The 26,876-nt window shown below is 38.3% G+C and overlaps 1 protein-coding gene and 1 non-coding gene across 6 annotated transcripts in view; one reads left to right on the plus strand and one right to left on the minus strand.

Annotated features, from left to right (window-relative positions):
• Positions 1-15,879, minus strand: part of TMEM156 (transmembrane protein 156) — a 33,096-nt gene extending 17,217 nt beyond the window's left edge. For 4 of the 5 annotated variants that reach the window (XR_010751547.1, XM_066385112.1, XM_066385111.1 and 1 more), the window contains exons 1-3: positions 15,731-15,863; positions 2,957-3,226; positions 2,385-2,645 (exon numbers count right to left, since the gene is read on the minus strand). Coding sequence is in view for 4 of the 5 variants with exons in the window: in XM_066385112.1 (XP_066241209.1) it covers positions 2,385-2,645; positions 2,957-3,226; positions 15,731-15,818 (619 nt within the window). In the remaining variant the exon portion in view is untranslated. Of the gene's footprint in view, positions 1-2,384; positions 2,646-2,956; positions 3,227-15,730 lie in introns of all 5 variants that reach the window. The other variant, XM_066385113.1, reaches the window with a different exon arrangement.
• A 5,894-nt stretch (positions 15,880-21,773) lies between these two features.
• On the plus strand, positions 21,774-21,970 carry LOC136407198 (U2 spliceosomal RNA). Its single transcript, XR_010751804.1, has one exon. It is a non-coding gene; the product is annotated as a U2 spliceosomal RNA (small nuclear RNA).
• The last annotated feature ends 4,906 nt before the right edge of the window (positions 21,971-26,876 follow it).

The raw sequence follows: 26,876 nt of genomic DNA on the forward strand, positions 1-26,876 counted from the left end.
AAGCAGAGTAATATAAGAATAATTTTTTTAAATCTTCTGCACATGGAAAAATGGATATAGTTTTTCCAGAATACAAGACCACTTATTTGTGCACCCTTGTTTTCTTTCTGAATTATGTACCCAAAAAGTAACTATTATTTCATTCTGGCTAGAAGTTACAGATTTTTTCCACTAACACAAAAATAAATCCTCTTAAAATCATAATAATAGAAATGTATTTTTTCCTTTATGTTTTAGAAAATATAAAAAAGAACTATAGTTAAATGAATGCATAACTGTGCATTGACATAGTGTATTAGTATCTATAATTCAAACCTCTTTATCTTTCAGATTTTATAATTGTCACCTTCCCTCCATAGCCTTTCCCAAACCTACCTTTCGACCTCACTCCTGAACTAGAGGACCTTGACTTTCTCATATCCCCTCCCGTGCACCCGCACAGACACACACACCTGCAATTGCTGAGGCTATAATGCTCTGGGCAAACTAACTCGCAGGAGAAATTCCTCTGAGGTCACATATTTGACTTTAAACATGCATACGTATTATATATTTGTGTTTGCTTTCAAATAAATATAAGATTTTAAAATAGTTGCCTCAAAAATAAAATTTTATTGTTTTTTTAATTTTTATTTATTTATTCATTTTAAAGGAAAGAGAAGAGAGAGAAGGGGGGGAGGAGCAGGAAGCATCAACTCCCATATGTGCCTTGACCGGGCAAGCCCAGGGTTTTGAACCAGCAACCTCAGCATTCCAGGTCGAAGCTTGATCCACTGCGCCACCACAGTTCAGGCAAAAATAATTTTTTTTTTGTATTTTTCTGAAGTTGAAAATGGGGAGGCAGTCAGACAGACTCCCGCATACGCCCGAACGGGATCCACCCGGCATGCCCACCAGGGGGCGATGCTCTGCCCATCTGGGGCGTCGCTCTGCTGCAACCAGAGCCATTCCAGCGCCTGAGGCAGAGGCCACAGAGCCATTCTCAGTGCCCAGGCCAACTTTGCTCCAATGGAGCCTCGGCTGCAGGAGGGGAAGAGAGAGACAGAGAGGAAGGAGAGGGGGAGAGGTGGAGAAGCAGATGGGCGCTTCTCCTGTGCGCCCTGGCTGGGAATTGAACCCAGGACTCCCGCACGCCAGGCTGACGCTATACCACTGAGCCAACCGGCCAGGGCCCCAAAATAAAATTTTCAAAAACCATTTTAACGTCATTCAAAAGGCTCCCATGCGCCCAGAATACCCAACAGCACAGCAGATTACTCCGCCATAGCACGACCGCACTGAATGCGCTTGTTTCATTGTTTTACATTCCTCTATCTTTGTGTCCCCACTGCCTGGGGTACTGCTTGGCATACAGCAGGCACTCGTTAAATGGTTATATCATAAAATGCTCTTCAAGAGTAGGTTTTGTGGGTGAAGGGAGGGCAGACCGCTTAATAAAAAGGTTGATTGTGGTCATTTAGAAGATGGTGATGGGGAAGTTCATCAGCCTTAAACAAACAAAAGTATATGCAGTTTTGGCTTTTGGGTTCCTACATTTCCCCCTAGTCAACTGAGCCTTGCCCATCTTCCCAGCTTTGCATCAAAAATCCCATTTAATCCAGGCCTGGTTCTCAGCTCTAAGAGAGAACATGTGAAATCAATTCAAAATAAGATTTTAATAGCATATAGCGTATCACAATGTACATGAATAGAGTATTTACATTTAAAAATAAATCTTACACTTTCATACCCAAGCGTGATAGTATTACCTCAAGCACAGCTAATGGACATGTCCAAAATTTATTCTAGAGTAAAGGGTTTTTCTAGTGATCCTCAAATCACAACCCATCGTTGCTTCTTCTGCCTCCAGGTATGGTTGGGCCCCATGAAAAGCACATTTTGAAAAAATATATAATAACAGATTAAAAGGCTAACATTTTTCCAGCCATATTATTTCATTGATATAATTCTTCAAGTACTTGATTTTCAGTGATGTTACTGTGATAGCCTTTATACAATTTCTCTTTTCTTTCTAATTTCTTTTTTTATTTGAGAGAGAGAAAAAGCAAGAAAGAAAGAGAGGAAAGGAAGAGGGAGGGAGGGAGAGAGAGAGAGAGAGAGAGAGAGAGAGAGAGAGAGAGAGAAGCATCAACTTGTTGCTCCACTTAGTTGCACATTGATTCCTTCTTGTAAGTGCCTTGACCAGGGATCAGACAGGCAATCTCGAGCTCAAGCTGAGCCAGCACCCCTTGCTCAAACCTGTGACCTCAGGTTCAAGCCAGTAACCTTGGGATCAAGCTGGCAACCTCACATTTTGAACTGATAACCTAAACATTCCAGGTCAATGCTCTATCCACTGCACCACCAATAGTCAGGCATTCCCTTTAATTTCCTCTAAAATTTACCTTTTGCATCTGTTTCTAAGTGCAAAGAAATGTGTATACAATTATTTGGGTAATTCATAATTCCACAAGTATGGCTAATAGCCTCTTCTTTGGTTGGATCTTCTGCCATGATTGCTGAACTCCTAGTGTTTGTGTTTAGATTACAGCTAACATTATATTCCTCCAAGTGGTCAGCTGTAGGAGCCACGGTGAGGTTCAAATGCTGACAAAGTGAATGGAAATCATTTGCCTTCACTTCCATGGATCCTTTCATGATAAGAACTAGAAAGAGATTAAGAAAATGTTATTCACAAAATAGTTACACCTAGTAAGAAAGCAATACAACTCAAAACTAAATCTCTTCCCTCCTATTTAAAAAAGTGTTTTTTAAATGGATATTTTGTTTTTAATAAATCAAGTAAACCAAGAACCAGTAATGCCTCAAAGCCCTGAAAGTCACTCCTCAAGAGCCACCCCAGGGAGTATTCCGGTGCCAATGAACTTAAATTGGAATATATTATTAATACCCTTTTGAACAGAATAGGTTCATTTATCTTTGATAAATTTTATTCTCACTTTCTCTTTGCATTTACCTTTTGATGTTTGTTCCTGAGAAATAAAATCCATGTTTTCTTTGGACTCACAAATCAAACATGAGGTACACATTTTAAATTCACTTGTGATGTCTTGGCACCTCCGGGTGAAGTTCTGACAGTTGGAGTGATTTAGAAAGATTCCCATCATAGTCTGAGTTTCCCTGACTGGTTGCAGAAAAGTCACAAAAGAAAAATTTAAGAAGGAGGGTGAATAGGTGAGATTAGGTTGTAAACACACTTCCAGACATGATAGCTCCAACATATTTCCTGTAAAGAGAGAAAAAGAAAATTTTCTTTACTGTGAAATTTTGAATTTTGGGCATTCAAATAAATATATAATAAAAGCTCCCAGTTTTGCTTAGGCAGATTCACTATATTTATTCCAGCTAATCAGTGACAGGACTTTCTTTTTACATGGATTAACAATAGCTACTACATTTAAAGATTTATTTATTAAATTTATCAACATCCCTATTAATTTTCAGCGAACAGTCCTTGTAAAGAAGTACTTAGAAACTGTAGCATTTTATCTTGACCAGGCGGTGGCTCAGTGTATAGAGTGACAGCCTGGAATGCAGAGGTTCAGGTTTCTTAACTCCAAGGTTGCTGGCTTAAGTGCGGGCTCACTGGCTTGAGCGTGGGGTTGCTGGCTTGAGTGTGGGATCTAGACATGACCCCATGGCATTGACTTGAAGCCCAAGGTTGCTAGCTTGAGCAAGGGGTTACTGGCTCAACTGGAGCTCCCCAAGCAGGGCACATATGAGGAAGCAATTAATGAACAACTAAGGTGCCACAACGAAGAATTGATGTTTCTCATCTCCCTCCTTTCCTGCCTGTCTGTCTCTCTCGCTAAAAACAAAAAAAAGAAAGAAAGAAACCTTAACATTTTAACTGTTCCCTCTTCTGGGAAAGTTTTAAAGACAAACCTTAGGTTCTTCTGAATTCTTCTGTCCTACACTAGAGGTTCTAGTCAATTGCATGGAGTTGAACAGGGAACAGAAAACTTGAACAGTATCTCTATTAGTTTCCAAGACTGTGCAACAACTTTGCTGGCTTAAAACAGGAAATTCATTTTCTTAGTTCTGAAGGCCAGAAATTCAACACGAGATTTAGTAGTCCAAAATCTAGGTGTCTATGCTCGCTTTGGCAGCACATATACTCAAATCTAGGTGTTTGCAAGACCACGCACCCTCCAAAGGTCCTGGGGCAGAATCAGTTCCTTGGCCCTCTTCCAGCCTTTGGTGGCTGCTGGCATTCCTTGGCTTGAGGCTGCATCACTCCAAATTCAGCCTGTGTGGCCACATTGCTTTCTCCTATGTGTCTCTATCTTCTACTCTCTGTCTGTTAAATCTCCCTGTGCCTTTCTGTTATAGAGATACTTGTGACTGGATTTGGGTTCACTTGGATAATGCAAGATAATCTCCCCATCTCAAGATCCTTAATATAACCACTCTGTAGAGACCCTTTTTCCAACGGTGGCAATTACAGGTTCTAGGGACTAACACCTAATATGTTTGGATGGCCATTATTCAAAGTTCCTGAACCTCCAAAGTGGAAACTTAACAAGGTGAAAGAATTTGTATTCTTGTCTGAAGACAAACATCAAATATGGAAATGGTGATATAAATAGAAAAAACACCGAGTCCAAAACAAAAGACAAAGACTCTAGTCTAGTGCTATATCTGTCACTAGCCAAGACACTTGAACAATTTAATCTCCTTGAGTCTCATTTTCGCATAAGCAAAATAGAGATAATAACTTCAGATCCTGCTAACCTCATGGTATTATAGTAGTATCAAGTAGTATATAGTATGTATGAAACACTTGAAATTTGTACAAATGTGCAGTATATTATTTAAAATGCAAACTCATATTCCAAAGTAAAAATTAAAGATTAATACTTCATTTATGATAGGAATATGATTTAATTCAAAGAAGTAACTAAAGCTCACGACATAAAAATCAGGAATCCCTATTTAGCAGTAATGACCAACAAAGGAATAGGTAGCCTCTCTTTCAGATATTCCCAGTCTGACTGACACTCACTTGTTGGTATAAGTAAATAAATAATATGTTCAATTCCACCTTTATATGCCTTTCTTTACCATTTCTCATATAATCAAATAGGGCAAAATATATATTTTTAATTTTCTAAATAATGTGGAACACAATAGAAGAATTACTCCATTTTTTTATTTTTTGTATTTTTCCAAAGTGAGAAGCAGGAGTGGGGGGTGGGAGCGGCAGACAGACAGACTCCCACATGCGCCTGACTGGGATCCACCTGGCCTGCCCACCAGGAGGCGATGCTTGGCCCATCTGGGGCATTGCTCTGCTGCAACTGGAACCATTCTAGTGCCTGAGGCAGAGGCCATGAAGCCATCCTCAGTGCCTGGGCCAACTTTGCTCCCATGGAGCCTTGGCTGCAGGAGGGGAAGAGAGAGATAGAGAGAAAGGGGAGGGGGAAAAGTGGAGAAGTAGATGGGCGCTTCTGTGTGCCCTGACCAGGAATCGAACCCTGGACTTCCACACGCCCAGCCAACGCTCTACCGCTGAACCAACTGGTTAGGTCCTACTTCATTTTTTAGAATGACCACTTACAGTCACAAATCAGGGTTCCAGCTTAAAAGAAAAGCAAGCTATTGATTGATATTCATTTTTTTACATGTGGAATTTGTACTTTAATACTAATTCCAAAATTGTTTCATTACTGATGATATTTTATGACATAATAAATTAAAGGTTCATTACCTTCTATAGTTGAAATTGCTTCTGAAATAATTCACATGTGATTTCCAGCTACAAACTCATTTCATACTTGAGTTGCTATAAAGCTTTCTGGAATGGGGGTATTTGACTCAAATACACAATTTAAAAATATATCTATAAACAAAGTTGTAATCAGATACTGACTAATTTTTTTAAATCACTTGTCTTCATAATAATGTTCCAGGAGGGAGCTGAAAATTCACCATAGCTCTTTCTATATTACTCAAATACTGAAAACTTCCTTCTTGCCATCTGTCTATTTTTTCTCATTAGAATTTTTCATCTCATGAAATTTTCAACTTTTTAAATTTATATTTTTTCCTTTAGGAGAGGGGGCTTGAAATTGGTCACTGAAGACAAAGAACAGCCACAAAAAACATTCGGCCATTGGAAACAGATTAAGCTAGAAGAATTAACTAAGGAAATTCAGAAACATCTGACTCAAAAATTAGTAAAAGTATGTGAAATTATAAGATTTTCAGATTGATCTGTTCAATAAATATTACTAAGTATATTTCATGTTACAGGCATTGTTCTGAATAAGGAAGGCCATGAATTTTCTGTGGTTTTTCCTCTTTTTGCCTGTTATCCTGTTTTGAATTTTATATTATTATGCTATGACCCAGAAGGGAGATAGAGAAATTTTTACTGTCAATATTGCAGTTTTATCCACTAAGTGACCAACTGGGTTTTCTAGAATTGATGATATAACCTTTATATTTGGCTATGAGGTCATTTTTTGATGGTTTTTAAATTTCAGTTTTAAATAATTCAATTGGAAAATAAATAGAGGGCATATCCTTCCCTGGTGTAATTTTAAGAAATAAATGAATTTTACTCAATCATTTTTGTTATCAGATGGGCTATATTCTCATTGCTATAAACAAGGATTTATGAATTTAACTACTGCCATTAATTTGCTGGGAATCAGACGTCTAAATTCTCACTCCCAGAGATAGATATGCATTACAGAATTATACCACTATTAAAACTGCCATTTCCCAGAGTAAGTGTATAGAATTCTAAACAGAATTAGGAAAATACATTACAGTATTGGACAAATGCCCATATCCATAATTTTTTCTTTATAAAGAAAAGCAAAGAAACATGACCTATCTTTATTTTCTTTTAAAAACTTTTATTACAAACAAGTCATATATAAGTATATATAAAATGTATTGTGCCAGCCTGCACTGCTGGTGGGAATGCAGACTGGTGCAGCCACTGTGGAAAACAGTATGGAGATTCCTCAAAAAATTAAAAATTGAACTTCCTTTTGACCCAGCTATCCCACTGTTAGGAATATACCCCAAGAACACCATAGCACTGTATGAAAAAAAGAAATGCACCCCCATGTTTATGGCAGCATTGTTCACAATAGCGAAGATCTGGAAACAGCCCAAGTGTCCATCAGAGGACGAGTGGATTAAAAAACTTTGGTACATATATACTATGGAATACTACTCAGCCATAAGAAATGATGACATCGGATCATTTACAACAACATGAATGAAACTTGATAACATTATACTGAGCGAAATAAGTAAATCAGAAAAAACTAAGAACTATATGATTCCATACATAGGTGGGACATAAAAATGAGACTCAGAGACATGGACAAGAGTGTGGGGGTTACGGGGTTTGGGGGAGGAGAGGGAGGGGGATGGGGGAGGGGAGGGGCATAAAGAAAACCAGTTAGAAGGTGACGAAAGACAATTGGACTTTGGGTGATGGGAATGCAGCATAATCAAATGTCAAAATAACGTAGAGATGTTTTCTCTGAACATATGTACCCTGATTTATCAATGTCACCCCATTAAAATTAATCAAAAAAAATAAAATAAAATAAACACCATGTATCTATCACACAGATGAAGTTATTGGGTATTACCAACATCTTTGAAGCACCCTACCCTTCCCATCCCTATACACTCCTTCCTTCCCAGAGGTTAACCACTACCGTGAATTTTGTGTTTATCTCCCCTTTGCTTGAGCTTAGTCTTTCCAAATTGTACATATTCCTAAATAACATGACTTTATTTATCAAATTTTATAAAGGTATGCATATATAGGGAATATACTGCATGTGTTCATCTATGACTATTTTTTTTTTCTTAATATATTTAAGTCATGTTGCTGTAGTTAATTATTTGTGGTATTCATTTGAATGAATATACCACAGTTTATTCATTCTCTGACAGTGAACATTTGGGTTGTTTCTACTTTTTGCTGTTTTGAATAATACTACTATGTACAATCACTTTGTGAAATGATTTTTTTTTTTTGTATTTTTTTTTTTTTTTTGTATTTTTCTGAAGCTGGAAATGGGGAGAGACAGTCAGACAGACTCCCGCATGCGCCCGACCGGGATCCACCCGGCACGTCCACCAGGGGCGACGCTCTGCCCACCAGGGGGCGATGCTCTGCCCCTCTGGGGCGTCACTCTGCCACGACCAGAGCCACTCTAGCGCCTGGGGCAGAGGCCAAGGAGCCATCCCCAGCGCCCGGGCCATCTTTGCTCCAATGGAGCCTTGGCTGCGGGAGGGGAAGAGAGAGACAGAGAGGAAGAGGGGGGGGGGCGTGGAGAAGCAAATGGGCGCTTCTCTTGTGTGCCCTGGCCGGAATCAAACCCGGGTCCCCCGCACACCAGGCCGACGCTCTACCGCTGGGCCAATCGGCCAGGGCCTCTTTTTTTTTTTTTTAAGTTAAGCATATACTTGCCATATCACCCAACAATTCTACTCCTAGGGATTTACACAAAAGAAATAAAAACATATATTCACACAAATACCTGTAAATGAAATTTCACGACAACTTTTTAATTTGTAATAGCCCAGAACTAGAAACAATCATTTTAGACACCTTGCAGTATCCTTGTTTACTCTTTGGCCTCTGTCCCCCGCTTGTGGCCCAGTGAAACTGAGACCCTAGGCCACCAGGAATTGGTAGATGCTCCTGAAGCGACTGATTTGTTCTGTTGCTTACCTATCTGAATATGTAATTTCTACTCATTTTCCCCCTTTGAGAAGTTTTCTTATCAGTTTAACTATGTATTTATAAACTTTGAAATATGTTTTATTTCACATTTTATATTTTTATAGGAATGTTTTTCAAGGTATGGCTATAAGAACAGAAGTTTCAACTTTCTGTTGACCTTCAAAAATAAGCAGGAATTTAAAATAGAACCTTCACTGTTTGACAGATAAGAGTTTCAGAAACCACTGTATGTCACGTCATATTTTCCCAATATCTAGGCTATTCCTCTGTTAACTAGGTCTCACAGAACTTTGGAAGAAGATGGATTATTTCAGACAATAGATATTCTGAGTTATTGCTTCAGAAAATTAAATGTGACCTAGGGAAAATAAGAATCTTTTTCCATTAGAAACATAGCTATTGCAGCCATTTTGGTGGTCTCTTATAAAATTAAATATACTCAGTTATTCCACTACATTTACTGAATGTAAATGAAAGCATATGTTCATACAAAGATTTGTACAAGTAGTATATTTATAATAGCCCCAAACTGGAAACAACCCAGTGGCTAAATGAACAAGTTTAGTGTACCAAAAATAGGTACTGTGTGATGATTCCATTTATATGAAGCGTAAGAAGGCACAAAACTATACTATGATGACACAGGTCATAAAGTTGCCTTGAAGGTGGCAGGAGATTTGACAGGAAAGGGCAGAAGGAATCCTTCTGGGAGTGATGAAAATCGGTATCTTATAAGAGGTGGTAGTTACAATGGTGCATACCATTGTCAAAATTCATGAAACTGAATACATAAGATCTTTTCTATTTTATTATAAGTTCTGCCTTTAAAAAGTAGAGCAAAACAAAACATAGCCAATTGTTTCTAAAGATCTTGTATCATTAGCAGATATTCTGTAGCATAATTCAGCAATTTAAAAATATTTAACTTCCAGAATACCATCTACTGAAAGTTTATGGTTTTGCTGCCTAATTTACAGAGACATGGGCTACCATGCTGTTTCCTTTGGTCAAAGATCTGCCTGTGTAACAATTGGCATAGATTCAAAAGAGTATCAATTTCAGTAGCAAAAACTCAACCGATTTTCCATTTGGGGTCCAATGTTGATGCTTCTTTAGTGATAATTAAGTGGGAAAGGGTAAAACAAGATCATGTGGTGTATACATGATACATCCACTATGCTAACCAGGTCAGGAACAGGGGAGTCTAGATAGGAAGATAAGATATGGATTTATTTATAGAACATTTGAGGAAGATAATTTGAAATATTTGGGGGGGCAAAGGGCAAAGTTTTAGATTACTTTAAACTTATGGTAACAGTATATGAAACACAGGTTTGGGACAGAAGAAAGAGACTACTGGTTTTACTTGTTAAAACAAGGGATGAAACACATTGTGAAATTCTCCAAGGGGAAAAATGACTCAGAGTAAAGAGACACATATAATTTTTATTTTATTTTATTTTATTTATTTATTTAATGACAGAGACAGAGAGAGGGACAGACAGACTGGAAGGGAGAGAAATGAGAAGCATCAATTTTTTGTTGTGGCTCCTTAGTCTCTTTAGTTGTTCATTAATTGGGGAGGGCTATAGCAGAGCGAGTGACCCTTTACTCAAGCCGGCGACCGTAGGGCTCAAGCCAGTGACCATGGAGTCATGTCTATGATACCACACTGAAGCCAGCGACCCAAAACTCAAGCTGGTGAGCCTGTACTCAATCCGGATGAGACTGCACTCAAGCCAGAAACCTCAGGGTTTCAAACCTGGGTCCTCCGTGTCCCAGTCCAACGCTCTATCCACTGCGCCACCACTGGGTCAGAATCGTTTTTATTAAATTTATTAAGGTGACATTGGGTAATAAAATTATATAGGTTTCAAGTGTACAATTCTATGATACATCATCTGTATATTGTATTATATGTTTACCCTCAAAGTCATGTCTTCTGTCACCATATATTTGACCCCCTTTACCCTTTACTGCCCTCCCACCCCCATTTCCCTCTGGTAACCATCATTACTGTTGTGTGTCTATCAGTTTTGTGTGTGTGTGTGTCAGTTTTTGTTTGTCTTGTTTGTTCATTATTGCTTTGACACATATCTTTTAAGTTTAAAATTCTGTGAAATAAATTCCACAGGCTACATAACCTTAAAGTTCTAGGTTTCTGATGAAGCTTTGTTTCAAAACTGTAAGACAAGAATAGCAGTGCCTGGCCTGTCTAAATCAAAAAATGGTTGTGAAGATCAGGTGAGAATTGCTTCCTTCAAGAAGGTTCCCTTTTTATTTGCTCTACCATATGACTCAGAAAATACACTCAATCATCAAATTCTGTCCTAAGTGCTTGAAGTATGAACATAATAACAGAAACTTCATTTTCATGAAGCTTACATTCTATTTAGAGAAATTAGGCAACCAAAATATATACAATAAATAAGTAAATTATCTAAGTGATAAGTCTATGGAGAAAAGAAACAGAACATTGCAAGGGGAGGATATATTACCGTATTAATGCTTCAGAGAAACTCATATTTTTCTACTAAAGAAAGAGACATAAAGAGAGAACATATATGCACCAATGTTAATGAGACAAGCAGTTACAAATTATCCCAAGAAAGGGTTATTGGTATAGTAACCTAATATGAGAGAATAAAACCAATTCCACCAAAGCAGTGAAAAGGCATTATATTCAACAGTATTTTTCTTTTGTCAACAAATATTGTCTTAAATAATTATGTATCCTGATCAAGACATGGCGCAGTGGATAGACCATCAGACTGGGACATGGAGGACCCAGCTTTCAAACCCCAAGGTGGTTGGCTTGAGCGTGGGCTCATCCAACTTGAGCGTGAGGTTGCTGGCTTGATCATGGGATCATAAACGTGACCCCACGGTTGCTAGCTTCAGCCCAAAGATCACTGGCTTGAAACCTAAGGTCACTGGCTTGAGCCCAAGGTCGCTAAATTGAGCAAGGCGTCACTTGCTGTGCTGCAGCCCCCTGGTCAAGGCACATACGAGAAAGCAATCAATGAACAACTAAGGAGACCAAGGAGCCACAACGAAGGATTGATGCTTCTCATCTCTCTCCCTTCCTGTCTGTCTGTCCCTATCTGTCTCTCTCTCTCTCTCTATCTCTGTCACAAATAAAATATTTATGTAAAAATATTGTGTGCATTAGTAGTAATTTTTAAACTATAGCGATTCATAAAATTCAGGAAGATGTAAAATTTTTATATATTTTCTTTTTATTTAGAATGCAATGCTAATAAGAGGATGGAAAACTGTCACAAATTTGTACCAAGAAGCATACAGTCTTAAAATGTGCTGTGTTTCACAAGTAGTTTAAGTATAGCCTTAATTATTATTATTATTATTATTATTATTATTATGTACTAGCATCAAAGGCAACCAATTCTTCAACTTCGGGGTATTTAGTAACATTGAAATGATTGTCTAGTCAGGCAGACTAGTTATCCAGTTACAGTACTTTCTGAACATTTTCAGAATAGTCTCTTGAAAAAGATGTTTCATTGTGAATGAGCTTAAATATTTAATAGGTTGAAACGAGTTATTTTGTGTAAAAGTATTTGTTATACCACCTGATACATGAGTTAGCATTTGTTAAATTTTTTAAAATTTAAATAGTCATAAAACTATATCCCAAGCCTTATTGGAGATTACTGATTATATTTTTTAATGAGCTAGTCAATAAAAAGAAAAGAAAGAACTCATTTTTGAGAAGTAAGATAACACTTTCAGGCAAATTCATTGCTGTTACCTTTAATAAGACCTTTTTATACTACAGACATAAGAAATGTGTAGTAGATATGCTCATATGCATTCATAAGTATTTAAAGTTCCTTTATCCTTTGTTTTCTTCTGTTTTACTGCTCATTCTACTACTGTTTCCATTAGAAGGTGTGAAACGGAAGGGGAAATGAAAGCTGGTAAACACAGTTCATGACAGTTTGTCTCTTAAAGTAAGTGAGGAAGTCAAAACAACTAGATAAAATTAGGTTTGAGGTGTTTTCATCCGCACTATTCCTGTCCCACATTGCCACAAATCATCAGGAACGCCCTTGCATAACTCATAACAACCTCTGGTTTCAAGAACTTCTGAGATATTTATATGAATATGTTTTCTTTCAAAATCAATAGTAATTGCTTTTCTTAGAAAGTGCTTCTGCAAGTGGGTATGGAGAAATATTGGGTGATCATGGGAACTCTGGGAGTTATTTCCCATTGCAACAAAGATGGAAGAAACATCTCCTAGGCTAGACAGTCCCTGGAACAACTTTTAATATGTTCCATTGCAACTTTTTACATTGCTATTTAGTAATTACAGTGGCATATTTAATTATTTACCAATCAGCCCTCCCTGACTGAAAACTCCTTGAAGCAGGACCTGCCTTTTATTTTTGTAGCCCCCCAGTTTCTCGTACAAGTCGACAGTATCCAGAAGTGAAAGAATAAAAAAATAAAAGATCACTGAGATTTATATGAATTAACCAGGTCTCTCTCTCTTAAACATTAAGTCCAACAAAAGTAGACTGGTGAAGTCTCTTATTTGGGGAAACCCAGCTTCCCTAATTAATTGCAAGAAGATCTGAATCAAAATATATCCATAACTTTTATACCTCTGTTATCTCAGTGCAATATGTGTACCAATCATAATATTAACTACTGTATCTTAGTATAAACTGCTTTTCAAATGAACTATAAGTATTAGTATAAGCCCTCTTGCATACCCAGTGCAAACTCATTAAAGCACTGTTAAAAAAGTTTCTCTTCTTTGCTAAAATTAGAATAAATAGCTTATACTGTGTAACTATGATAATTGAATATTCCAAGTAATGATTATTCAGAGACTCAGATACATTCTTGATGAAAAATGATCAAACACAGTTCTCTATTTTTAACATAGGCCTTCAGAGGGTTTGTTATTTTGAAATCAAATCTATTAAACCTTGTGAATACATTATTCCTCATTAATATTCCTTTTGAATGCATTTGTCATGTTGAAGAAAGGGTACCAGTGAATAATTTATAAGTAAAAATCATTTATAATATTTATTTATCTTAGAAATTAAAGTGAATAGAACATAAGGAAAAAATTTTTTAAAAAACACAAGTGATAAGGAGGGTGAGACTATACAAAAGAGTCTCAAGGTTAATTTTAGCACTAATAGAACACTCCTAGCTTATCATCTAAATAATTTTTAAAATGTGTCAACTCATTTTCTAAGACGTTAGATATTATTGTGATTTTAAAATTACTTGAATGGGCTGGCTTTAGCTCAGCGGTTTCTTCAAGTTCACTTGTTAAAATTACTATAAAAAAAAGAGAAACAATTCCATGCCCTTATGTATAAAATGAGGTGATATAAACTATTTCTGGTGATCCATAAACCATTATAAGATAAAAGCATTATTATTACGCAATTGCGTATGGTGACTCTGTGCAAAATTCCTTCCACAAAACGACATCAGTTCATCACCCCAAAGAGTCCAAGGAATTATCTATGCTATTCCGGAAGCAGGAAAAAAGAAACGGCTCTGTTCAGTTTGTGGAGGCTATAAAGGTTGTACTGGGAGTTGATGTAATCAGAAAACTAGGAGAGCAAAAATTATTAGCAATGTTGGTAGTTACCAGTTCTCATAAACACTAAGAACTATTTGCCTAGCTAGCAAATAGTTCATTAAGTCTTCTTTAGGCTGATTACCTGGTTTTCATGAGCTCCAACCTGATTTTTTGTAAGTGCTAGATATATCTATATGACCTACCTTACATAACTATTAAATGAGCTTATTCTCAGCCCACAAAAATTAAAATAGGTTATCTCTAGTCCAATTCTAAGTATTCTCCTTATATTTTCACTCAGTGAAATCAAGAATTAAAAATATATACTATATAATAACTATGTATGGTGCCAGGGGTACTGGAAATATCAGGAAATCACTTGAAGTGTATGATTGTCTAACTACTATGCTATCCACCTAAAACTAATACAAAATAATATTAAATATAAACTACAGTTTTAAAACATTTTTAAGAAATGGAAAATATATATACAGGCTATGGTTGCTTAATCTAAGCAACATAATGCCAGAAAAACAAGAGGAAATTTGAAAAATTTAATTGTTCACAAAATCACAGTCACAGTGTTTATTTACCAAAAAAAAAATGTATTTGTCTACTTAGCATTATGTATATGCAACAATAATTATGGCAGCAAGTCATCAACTATAAGATTTTCCTGAATTTAATCATATTTATATAACTTTTAATGATATAATACATCACTTTTTTTCTATTCAATGCTAGGGAGCACAGTTATCTAAACAATCACATTAATATGTTTTAAAATCTTTAATGACATATAAGAATAATTTGCACTTACATCTATTTATTTTCCTACCTTAGGTTTCAATAATCATCACAATTCTCTGAAATATCTAGAGTTCATTTTGTTCTACTTTCTCTTCTAACAAGTATTCACACACACACACTTGCTTAAATTCGCACTCATCCTATTCTAAAACTATTTTGAAAATATCTAAATACTCTTGTTTTTCAAAAAGAAATAGTAAGTTATTGTGTGAAATAGTTGTGTTGAAGGCAATTTAAGCATTTTTAACATAACAAATGTTATTTTCCTTGTAAAATAATTTCAGAATGTAAAAGCATACTTAAAACTGTTTTTAAAGGAAAATGTTTCAAAGAGCAAAATTATGTGATGAGATTATTATAAACTCAATGTTTGAAATCTAGACCACAAATTTTAAATTATCTTCATTTTTTAATTTTATTACTGTATGTTATAATAATTAAGTACTATCACTAAGGTTACTGTGCTGTGTAACAGTCATTTTATTAGCTTTTCAGTCATTTTATTATATGCTTCAGCCCATGCAGAATGTATCCAAAAAGAAGATGTCTCCTGTAACCATTAGCTATCATAATTTTTTTAAATTAGAAAAAGAAAATATAAATTATAATTATAGACTCACCTTTTGGTGTCTTGAAATATTCTGGCAAAACTAAAATGAATGTGATCACTATTGCTAAAAGTAGTTTAAGAAGGGCTGTTTTTGTCATGTCTGCTCACATGGCGCATGTGTTCTCAGCCAGTACAGTGACAGCAAGTTTCTTCCTGCTTTACGTTTCATCTCTGGAGTACTTCAAGTTTATGCAATTTACCTCATACTTCCTTTAGGGCAAGACTTAAAAAAAAAAGAAGTCTTGAACTGAGACTTCTTCATTTTGAGTCAGTTGACATTAGGAAACATACCTTCAAATAAGCACATTCAAACTGTCTTCTAAACAAAATAAAAATAAAGATATGATCTCAAGAAGCACCCGGGTCTTGTCTTCATCTAAATTCGAAGCTATTTTATCTTTTTTACCAATGTTTTTTTTTCTTTTTTTTTACAGAGACAGATTGAGAGTCAGAGAGAGAGAGAGAGATAGATAGGGACAGACAGACAGGAACAGAGAGAGATGAGAAGCATCAATCATCAGTTTTTCGTTTCGACACCTTAGTTGTTTGTTCATTGATTGCTTTCTCATATGTGCCTTGACCGTGGGGCTACAGTAGACCGAGTAACCCCTTGCTCAAGCCAGAGATCTTGGGTCCAAGCTGGTGAGCTTTGCTCAAACCAGATGAGCCCACGCTCAAGCTGGCTACCTTGGGGTCTTGAACCTGGGTCCTCTTCATTCCAGTCCAAGGTTCTATTCATTGCGCCACCGCTTGGTCAGGCTTGTTTACCAATTTTGTGTAATATATAAACCCACAATAGACTCACCAAAAATGAAAAGATGAATGTCAGTCATGTCCAGGTTATAGGAGCATCACTCATTCATTCACTTATGAAATGACTATTGACCTCTTTTAAGTGCGAGGCAGACACTGCTGGATTCTATTGTTTAGAAAAAATATGTCTAGAGGACAGTAAACGGTATGAAAGGTAAGGGTAAATTAAGATACATGCAAAATCTTAGTTCTACTTTACTACACTGTAGAAAAGCTCATCATTATCATTGTAGAAAATACTCATCGTTATGCCTGTAAACACTGTGTTTATTGTTACAGAATCCACATTTTCTGTTCCCATTAAAAAAAAAAGACCTTTTATTATGATAATCCCAGTGAAACAAAGTACTTTGTTTAGAATATAGGAAGGGTAGGAAAAATTCATGGTGAATAAAGAATATGGGCAAACAAATAGTTTCATTCCATTGTTCTTGCTTTCTAGTTTGTTTGTTTTTTCAATGGTAATCAGTTTCTCCCTGTTCACTCTCCTGTACCCCTACCACCCATCGTTTCCATTTATCTTCTTTCTTGTTCTTATCCACTCAACCCTGAGCTTTATGGAACCATAGGTGAGTGAGGAGTAGGAGGCAGGGAACCAAGGTCATGCTGTGAGTATATTATGAGTATGAATGAACTGTCTTCTCTTCTGATTGGGGATGGGGATTTGATAGACAGATGGAAATCAAGGGTTAAGAGACCTTAAAGACCTGAGCCTAAGAACAGTCACATGGGATCAGGGCCTCAAACATTCGACTTATTTTCTAAACAACATCAAGAATCATTCAAAGGAAGAGAAGAATTGATGAGAGTCATTGCCCACACAGCTTATCGGAATACATATCCAGCAGCATCTTCAGTAGAGAATCTGACCCTAAATTCTTCCCCATTTTTCTGGTGTGGCTAAGTGATCAGTAGACCTTCTATTCCCCATTTTTACCCTGTTTTGATCCCCTCAGACATTCTCTTATTTATGAATATAAACATTTCAGTCATAGTTTTACTAATAGATATAAAATTGATCAAGAAAGCATTTACCGCCTAATCAGGCAGTGATGCAGTGGATAGAGCATCGGACTGGGATGCGGAGGACCCAGGTTCGAGACCCCGAGGTCGCCAGCTTGAGCGCGGGCTCATCTGGTTTGAGCAAAAAGCTCACCAGCTTGGACCCAAGGTCGCTGGCTCGAGCAAGGGGTTACTCGGTCTGCTGTAGCCCCACGGTCAAGGCACATATGAGAAAGCAATCAATGAACAACTAAGGTGTAGCAACGAAAAACTAATGGTTGATGCTTCTCATCTCTCTCCATTCCTGTCTATCTATTCCTCTCTCTAACTCTCTCTCTCTCTCTGTCTCTGAAAAAAAAAAAAAAAAGCATTTACTTATATAACAGCATTAAGTTAATTTAATTCCTTGATGACTTTTCTTAAGAAGGCAGTTAAGCCACTTCAATACAGGGGGAGCTATAAGTAGGTTTACAGTTGTTCATATGGAAAATAATACAATAATTAGTAAATAATACAAGAATAAACTCTGTGTTTTGTGTACTCACAACTGTAAACTACCTTTACCCCACCCTATATTTTTCACTTTGATTATTATTTTACTGAAATTAGTTTTGTTATATCTATTCTTTTCTACAAACAACAATGCTTTGCTTTCTTTACTAATTTTTTTGTCTCTGTGAAATTTTATTGATTTGAGTTCTCTTTGTTGTAGTATTTCTGGCAGAATGGCTTCTCCCTTCCTAGTTCCTTGCTGCCCAATATGACCTCAGACTGCTTATCCTCTTCTTGAGAGCCTAGAAGACAAACTTTAAGTGTGTCACTCTGTTAGAATGTAATGTGGGTATTTACCCTGAGGAACTGTGGGAAGCCAAGGCGGCTCCCAGAGCTTGGGAAGTGTGCAAGGGCTCTCCTCGCTGCCGGGCACTCTTCCTCTGGTGTGATCTCCATTTCTGTACCATAACCTCTCCATCAAGCAAACATGACAACTCTGCAGATTAAGTTCTTTCGAAAGACGTCATTTGAATTTTAATAGTCTATAGATACGTAAGAGTCCATTTAACTATACTTCAATAATGTCATATTTTAAAAAAAATTTTATAGACCCTAGCCAGTTAACTCTGTCAGTTAAGAGCATTGTCCTGGAAACAAGGTTGCCAATTCAATCCCTGGTCAGGGCACACAGGGAAGCAAACAATGAATGCACAATTGAGTGGAACAACAAAGAATGCTTCTTTTCCCCCTTCCCTCTCTCTCACTTTCTCTCCCTGTCTCTAAAAATTAATCAATAAATAAAACATTGGCCAGATAGCTCAGTTGGCTGGAGTGTTGTCCTGGTGAAGAGGTTGCCAGCTCAATTCCCCAGTCAGGGCACATCCAGGAGCAGCTTAATGTTTCTCTCTCTCTCTCTCTCTCTCTCTCCCCCGCCTCTCTCAAAAAAAAACACCAAAAAAAAAACCACACTTTTTTTATATGGCACCACAATGTGAATATTCACATTCTTACATCTTTGTGTGAATATGATTACAGAGTAGAAATACTGAGAAATAGTATAATGATTTTTGAAGCAGTTGATTTATACAGATAACTTTCACCCAGGAAAGTTGTGTCAACACACGCTACCAACTGTGTATGCGAGTGCCCATATATGACCAAACATCACACCAGGCATTTTATTCTTTTAGCCTTTTTTTTAAAGATTTTATTTTTTCATTTTAGAAAGGAGAGAGAGAGAGAAAGAGAGAGAAGGGAGAGAGAAGGGGGGAGGAGCAGGAAGCATCAACTCCCATATGTGCCTTGACCAGGCAAGCCCAGGGTTTCAAACCGGCGACCTCAGCATTCCAGATCAACACTTTATCCACTGCACCACCACAGGCCAGGCTATTCTTTTAACCTTTGTCAAATTGAAAGAAAAAAAAATAAATTGGTTTTTTAATTAGCATTTCTTGGATCGCTAATAAATCTGAACATGTTTCATGTTTACTGGAAATTTGCATATCTTCTCTTGTGAATTACCTATTCGTATATTTTATTAGTTCACTCATATCCTTGTTGCTGTTTAACAGGCCTTTCTTCTCTATTGGGAACATGTATCCTTTGCCATATATGTTGCAAACATTTTTCCTATGTGGTCACGTTCCTCCGTTTTGTATATGGTGGATTTTTTTTCTCCCCTGACCATTTTGTGAAAGAATATAATATATGGTAGATTCTGTACTTAAAAGTTTTATGCTGTGAAACACAGTTCTTCCTCATGGTATTTATAATATTACCAAATAATTTACAGTGTATCGAGTAATTTATTATTTAAAGCAAAATTTACTTGCAGTTTGATCTTGGCTGCCTGCAACGCCAGGGAGACTAAGAAACCTGGGCCTCTCCCACACAGTGGAAACATCTGACCCTCTAATAGCTTGTTAGAGTTGATGATAATGGTAATGGTCCACATTTGCATCATTCTGTTTTACAATTTCCAAAGCACCTTCACAAATATTAAATTATAAAAAGAGAATGTCCACAAATCTGCTATTATTCACTGTAGGTTTCTCTCTACTACCTCAATTAAGGAATAAGAGATTAATAAATCTAAAGCACAAGACTCTGTTGCTACTGCATTAGTGTTTAACTTTCCCAAGTCCTATGTTTCATATTTGAGAATCAGGATCTCAAAATACTTTTTTTTTTCAAGTATTATTTTTCAAAATACTTTAATGTATCTATACTTCTAATCAAGACCGAAAATCTTAATTAAATAATTTATATTGTATTCTAGATAAATTGTTTTTGTTTTTAAATGAGAGAATCCTTTATTGCAAGGAGCTGCTCTATCAGGGAAGCAAGAGCAATGTACTCTTTAAAAACAATAAATAATGGCCTTAAAAAGGTTGGTTAGATTTAACTTCTATGTAGTTATCTCTTATTGTATGAAACATACACTTGTTGTATATGTACCTTACATGTTAAAATTATCTCCAATTCCTTCACTTTATTCTGTAGAAAGATCTTTTGAGGGTCAACAGCAGCAACGACCAGTGACATTTATTGAACATTTACTATGTGCTATTGCATGGTATTGAATGTTTCACATTGTGTATTTTATCCAGTCCCAGGGAGATGTTTAGCAGCTTATGCCAGTACCAACCCTCCACCAATTTTGACAACAACAACAAAAAATGTCTCCAGACACCACCCAGTCCCTGTGAAGGCAAAAGAGCTTCCAGTTGGGAACCACTGTGCTAAACACTTCACATATATTAAGTCATTTAATCTTCAAAGCAACCCTAGGAAATAGTCACTATCATTGTTTCCATTTTACCCACTTCAGATCAGTTCTATTCTAGGTAATCTAATCATTCAGAAAGTGACTTTAAAAGATAATTTATATCTCGGCCCTGGCCGGTTGGCTCAGTGGTAGACCGTCGGCCTGGCGTGCAGGAGTCCCGGGTTTGATTCCTGGCCAGGGCACACAGGAGAGGTGCCCATCTGCTTCTCCACCCCTTCCCCTCTCCTTCCTCTCTGTCTCTCTCTTCCCCTCCCGCAGCCAAGGCTCCATTGGAGCAAAGTTGGCCCGGGCACTGAGGATGGCTCCATGGCCTCTGCCTCAGGCGCTAGAATGGCTCTGGTCGCAACAGAGCAATGCCCCAGACGGGCAGAGCATCGTCCCCCGATGGGCGTGCCGGGTGGATCCCGGTCGGGCGCATGCCGGAGTCTGTCTGACTGCCTCCCGTTTCCAACCTCAGAAAAATACAAAAAAAAAAAAAGATAATTTATATCTCAATCAGCCTAATTACTTCTAATAGTGTTAGTTGCAGATCAACTGTCTACTTTGGCAACACAGGGATGCTTGGATTAACACACATTGTTGGGGGGTAGGGGGAATAATCTCTTTTTAATGAGACCTGCCTGAGTATTGAGAGGGTTTGGGGAAGTTCAATGTCCTCAATCATTTTGTGGCTCGTTCAACAAATGGTTACGGGAACACCTGCACGATGACAGGCAGCATTCTGAACCCCAGAGATAAAGGAGCCAAGTTCCTGCACTCATGTTCTAGCAGGAGTACATTCCGGCAGCAGATAATAATCGAATAAGCACAACAGCTTATTTTCAGATAATGTTAAGTATTCCGAAAAAAATACGGCAAAGAATGATGGGCTAACAGAAGGTTAGCAGGACACATACTGGTTTATACAAGGATGTTAAAGAAGGCTTTGTGTGGTTCCATTTATAAAACATGATAGCCCCTCGCTTCTCGGCCTTTTGGCTAAGATCAAGTGTAGTATCTGTTCTTATCAGTTTAAAACATGATAGCCTGACCTGTGGTGGTGCAGTGGATAAAACATCGACCTGGAAATGCTGAGGTTGCTGGTTCAAAAACCTGGGCTTGCCTGTCAAGGCACATATGGGAGTTGATGCTTCCAGCTCCTCCCCCCCTTCTCTCTCTCTGTCTCTCCTCTCTCTCTCTGTCTCTCTCCTCTCTAAAAAAAAAAAAAAAAAAAAAAAAAAAAAAAAAAAAAAAAAAAAAAAAAAAAAAAATTGAAAAAAAAATGATAGAAAAGGCAAAACTATAGGGTTTTAAAAACACATTGTCAGTGGTTACCAGAGGCTGGAGGTAGAGGGAGAGGTTGACTACAAAAGAGATAAGGGAACTTTTAGGATGATGAAAAAGTTCTATACTGTGATGAAGGTGGTGGTTATACAACTGTAAGCATTAGTCAAAACTCTAGAACTGTCCATTAAAAAGAACTGATTTTATTATAGGTAAATTATAACTCAATAAACATAATTCTCCCTCCTTCCCTCTCATTTTCTCTCCCTACTCACCCCTCCCCTCCAGCCCTCAGGCTTTTTTTGCGGTTTAGAAATGGAGATGATGATTATTATTATTATTATTTGTATTTTTCTGAAGTTGGAAACAGGGAGGCAGTCAGACAGACTCCCGCATGCGCCCGACCGGGATCCACCCGGCATACCCACCAGGGGGCGATGCTCTGCCCATCTTGGGGAGTCGATCTGTCGCAATCAGAGCCATTCTAGCGCCTGAGGCTGAGGCCACAGAGCCATCCTCAGCGCCCAGGCCAACTTTGCTCCAATGGAGCCTTGGCTGCGGGAGGGGAAGAGAGAGACAGAGAGGAAGGAGAGGGGGAGAGGTGGAGAAGCAGATGAGCACCTCTCCTGTGTGCCCTGGCCGGGAATCGAACCCAGTACTCTTGCACGCCAGGCCGACGGTCTACCACTGAGCCAATCGGCCAGGGCCTAGAAATGGAGATTATTAAGAAAGGGGCTGGGATGTTGTTTCTGAGGCTGGGAGTGGGGACCAGAGAATCCCCAAGGGAGCGGGGTTCAGGCCAGCAGGAGACTGCGGCATTGCCTCCGCTTGCCTGCAGTGGCTATGGTGAGGTTGTTGCAAAGAAACCCAGAGTGTGAGGGCTCATGGGAGGTCACCCCTTTAGCAGCCAGGTCAGTCAGGCCAACCCAGGAAGCACAGCCAGCCCCTCAGCGAACCAGGAAAGATGGTCAGCCCAGCTCAGACCACAGGCTGCGGGTTCACCGAGCTGCCTTCTCTTTGTTCATCCTCGCTCTGGGGAACGTCTGGTTTGATATGCCACCCCGGTCTTCAGAATGCTCCCTGGGCAGAGTTCACCTGAGGCCCCTGCACACGGGCCTTCTCCTTCGCAGTACTGTCCCCGCCTCAATCACCTGCAGAAAGAAGCACAGAGTCTACCAGAGTCTACTTCCCTCTACAAAACCGGCGGCATGGAGATAGCAGCTTATGCAGAAAGAACCCATTGGTAGTATAACACTTAAAGGGAATAAGAGGCAGGCTTGTCTGCCCAGCCAGTATGCTCTGATACTGGGGGAAGGGTGTACGGGGGTTAGAAAACTAAACCACTCCAGAATAGATTCCTAGGACCACGGTAATATTTCAGCCTCTGGAAACCAAGTTTCTGACAACTAATTTGACATTGAAATGCATTATCAAGTTATTTCCATGTATAAGGAGACAGAAAAACACAATCAAAACATTCTTTATGATACTGGAATATAACAACTGGACTCTAAGAGATCCAGTAGAATCAGTTGCCCAGAGTCTGAAAGTATGCAGTGCGATAGCGCCAGTCTCAGATGGAAAGAACCGGAGGCAACAAGAGGGCGTTTCAATATCAAACAATGAAAGCATTCCATTCTCTTCCTCTCCATCCCAAGATCAAGCAATAGTATTCCTTAGATTTAGAAGAGCTGTCTTGTTGCAGCCCATTTTTATCTGAGACTGGACCTATTGGTCTTAATACTTTCACACTCTAGGCCAGTGTTTTTCAACCAGTGTGCCACGGCACACTAGTGTGCCGTGAGACATGGTCAGGTGTGCCGTGGGGAAATTAAACATGGGTCCCCAAACTACAGCCCGCTTATGTACAATGAGAAACTGGCTCCTGTGTTGGATGATGTTGTGAGCATAGTGAACTTTGTGAAGACGCGACCTTTGAGATGTCGCTTATTTGCATTTTTGTGTAAAGAAATGGGAGCGGAACATAAAATCTTATTGCTCCACACGGAGGTCCGGTGGCTGTCGCGCGGCAAAGTGCTGGCCCGTGTGTATGAGTTGCAAGAGGAACTTAAAGTTATTAATTAAATTAAATTAAATACTTTAATTTCTGACAAACGAGAGGTCCGATTACTCAAAGCTGCTTGTAAGTAATGAGTGGTGTGCAAAGCTGGCATACCTGGCTGATATATTTCATTATCTGAATGAACTGAACACATGGATGCAAGGCCGAAATGAAAACCTGCTTACAAGCACTGATAAAATGAACGGATTCCGTTTAAAGGTGCAGCTCTGGCAACAACATGTGCTGCGTGGCAACCTTGAGATGTTCCCACTCACCGAGAAACAGCATGATGGCAACACTGCTGCAATGTGCTAGGTGATTGGCAGACATTTGAAAACTCTTGAGAAGACGTTGTCATTTTATTTCTCTTCAGCCTTCACAGAATGCCTTGACTAGGTTAGGGACCCATATTGCTCAGTATCCGTTGCTGGAAAGGACATGACTTTAAAGGAGCAAGAGGAACTCATTGAACTGAAACAAGATTGTGGTTTAAAGCTAAAGTTTGCTGATCTTCTTTTGGACAGTTTTTGGTTATCTGTTGCCAAGGAATTCCCCATTCTGGCCAACAAAGCTATTTTGACATTGCTCCCGTTTTCAACCACGTATCTATGTGAGCTGAGCTTCTCAAGCTTGACTGCAATAAAAACTAAAAACAGAGAGAGACTGAGAACTGTTAAGGAAGAGCTTCGTGTGTGTCCTTCTACCATTCCTGCCAGGATATCCCTTTTGTGTTCATCGAAACAGGCCCAGGTTTCACACTAAGTGAGTATAAATACATTTAGAAACTATATTATTAACTATATGTATAATATGTACTGTGTTAGAGTGTCGTTTTGGTAGGTGGTGTGCCCCAGGATTTTGTAAATGTAAAAAATGTGCCTCAGCTCAAAAAAGGTTGAAAAATCACTGCTCTAGGCAATTGATTTTACTCTATTTCCTAAAGAATCAAAGGTTGTTATATGCTAGCAGCATGAAGAATGTTTCAACTGGGCTTTTTTTGGGGGGGGGGGTCTTTTTATACATGTAATCTGTAAATAACATTGTTTCTTGATTTCCTTGGGAATAGAAAGGAGTAGAATGAAATACTTGTTTTCTTTCCTCTTTGTATGGCTTGGACTGGTGACTCTGTCACTGTCTTCAGAATGTGTATAGTACGTGCCACCTTCAATTCACCCACTGTTTATCCATCTCAGGTCAGCTGTTTGCTACTCAGCCAGAATCTTTGCTCAATAATTCTGTGCTAAGTCACTGAATATAGCATGCAAGTGCAAACACAGAGGGATGTGTGCTTTTAAAAGATGAACCAAATGGAGGAAGAAGAAACATAATGACTGATAAGAACTCTTCAGTTTTGCCTGACCAGGTGGTGGCACAGTGTATAGAGCATCGGACTGGGATGCGGAGGACCCAGGTTCGAGACTCCGAGGTCGCCAGCTTGAGCGTGGGTTCATCTGGTTTGAGCAAAGCTCACCAGCTTGGACCCAAGGTCGCTGGCTCAAGCAAGGGGTTACTCAGTCTGCTGAAGGCCCACAGTCAAGGCATAAAAGAGAAAGCAATCAATGAACAACAACTAAAGTGTTGCAACGAAAAACTGATGATTGATGCTTCTCATCTCTCTCCGTTCCTGTCTGTCTGTCCCTATCTATCCCTCTCTCTGACTCTCTCTCTGTGTCTCTGTAAATAAATAAATAAATAAATAAATAACTCTTCAGTTTATATATTTGTCTGATTCATCTCTGTTCATTCTCTTCCCCATAACAAGTAACACCATGTCATCTATGCTGTAGGACTCTTCATAAAACTTGGTGTTGCTGAATGAATATTCTATAAGCAAACTACCAGCACAGCGACAGACCTAAATGCTTAACTTTGCAGAGTGATAATACACATTCTCTGAGAATGTTAAAATGAAAGCCAGACTGAGTGGTTCCTGTCCGTTAGACAGTAAATCAGGAAGTCACGTGTCAAACATGAAGACATATCCTGGAACATTTTTTTTAACTCATAAAAAATAAATATCGGTAAGTAGTCTTGTAATTTTTATCTTCCAAAAGCAAAACAAGCACACTGAGATGCTGAAATAATTTTTTTAAATGCATGGAAATAAATAGAAGTACTTTGTGTTCATCCATTACCTTGTAAATTTATGGAATCCTAAATTAAGGACTGTCTAAAGTTTCATGAAACTGGTAGTATAACACTATAAATTAGAGGCAAGTTCCTGTTTGTAAATGTTATAATGCTTTGGGGGGGGGAATGGCCCCCATACTATAATAGTTATTTCTCAAGGCTTAATAGGTGAAGCGTGTTTTTTCTTTCTTTCTTTTATGAGTGCCTGATGTTATAGACCTCTCAGCTAGTCAGAGAAATAGACACATTAGCCAATGTCCAAGCCCATCAAGCACCTGCTACAACACAGGGATGTGCAGGGTATTATGGGAACCGAGGGGAGGAACATGATCAGCCTGGAATGTTCAGAATGAAGACTGCCAGAGGAAGTGACCCTCGAGTTGAGTCTTGAGGGATTTATACAAGCACCGATTGGAAAGGCAAGGCACTCCAGACGGAGGAAACTTACTTCAAGGTATAATTATGAGAGAAATTACATGTTATAGACACTGCAAATCGTCCTTAGAGAAGTAGAGGGGTTCAACTAGAAAGAATCTTACAACCATGTTAAGATGTTTGAACTTGACCTTGAAGGCAACAGAGTCACTAAAGTGTATTCTACTGGGT

Source organism: Saccopteryx leptura, chromosome 5 (assembly GCF_036850995.1).
Source record: "Saccopteryx leptura isolate mSacLep1 chromosome 5, mSacLep1_pri_phased_curated, whole genome shotgun sequence".
NCBI lineage: Eukaryota > Metazoa > Chordata > Mammalia > Chiroptera > Emballonuridae > Saccopteryx > Saccopteryx leptura.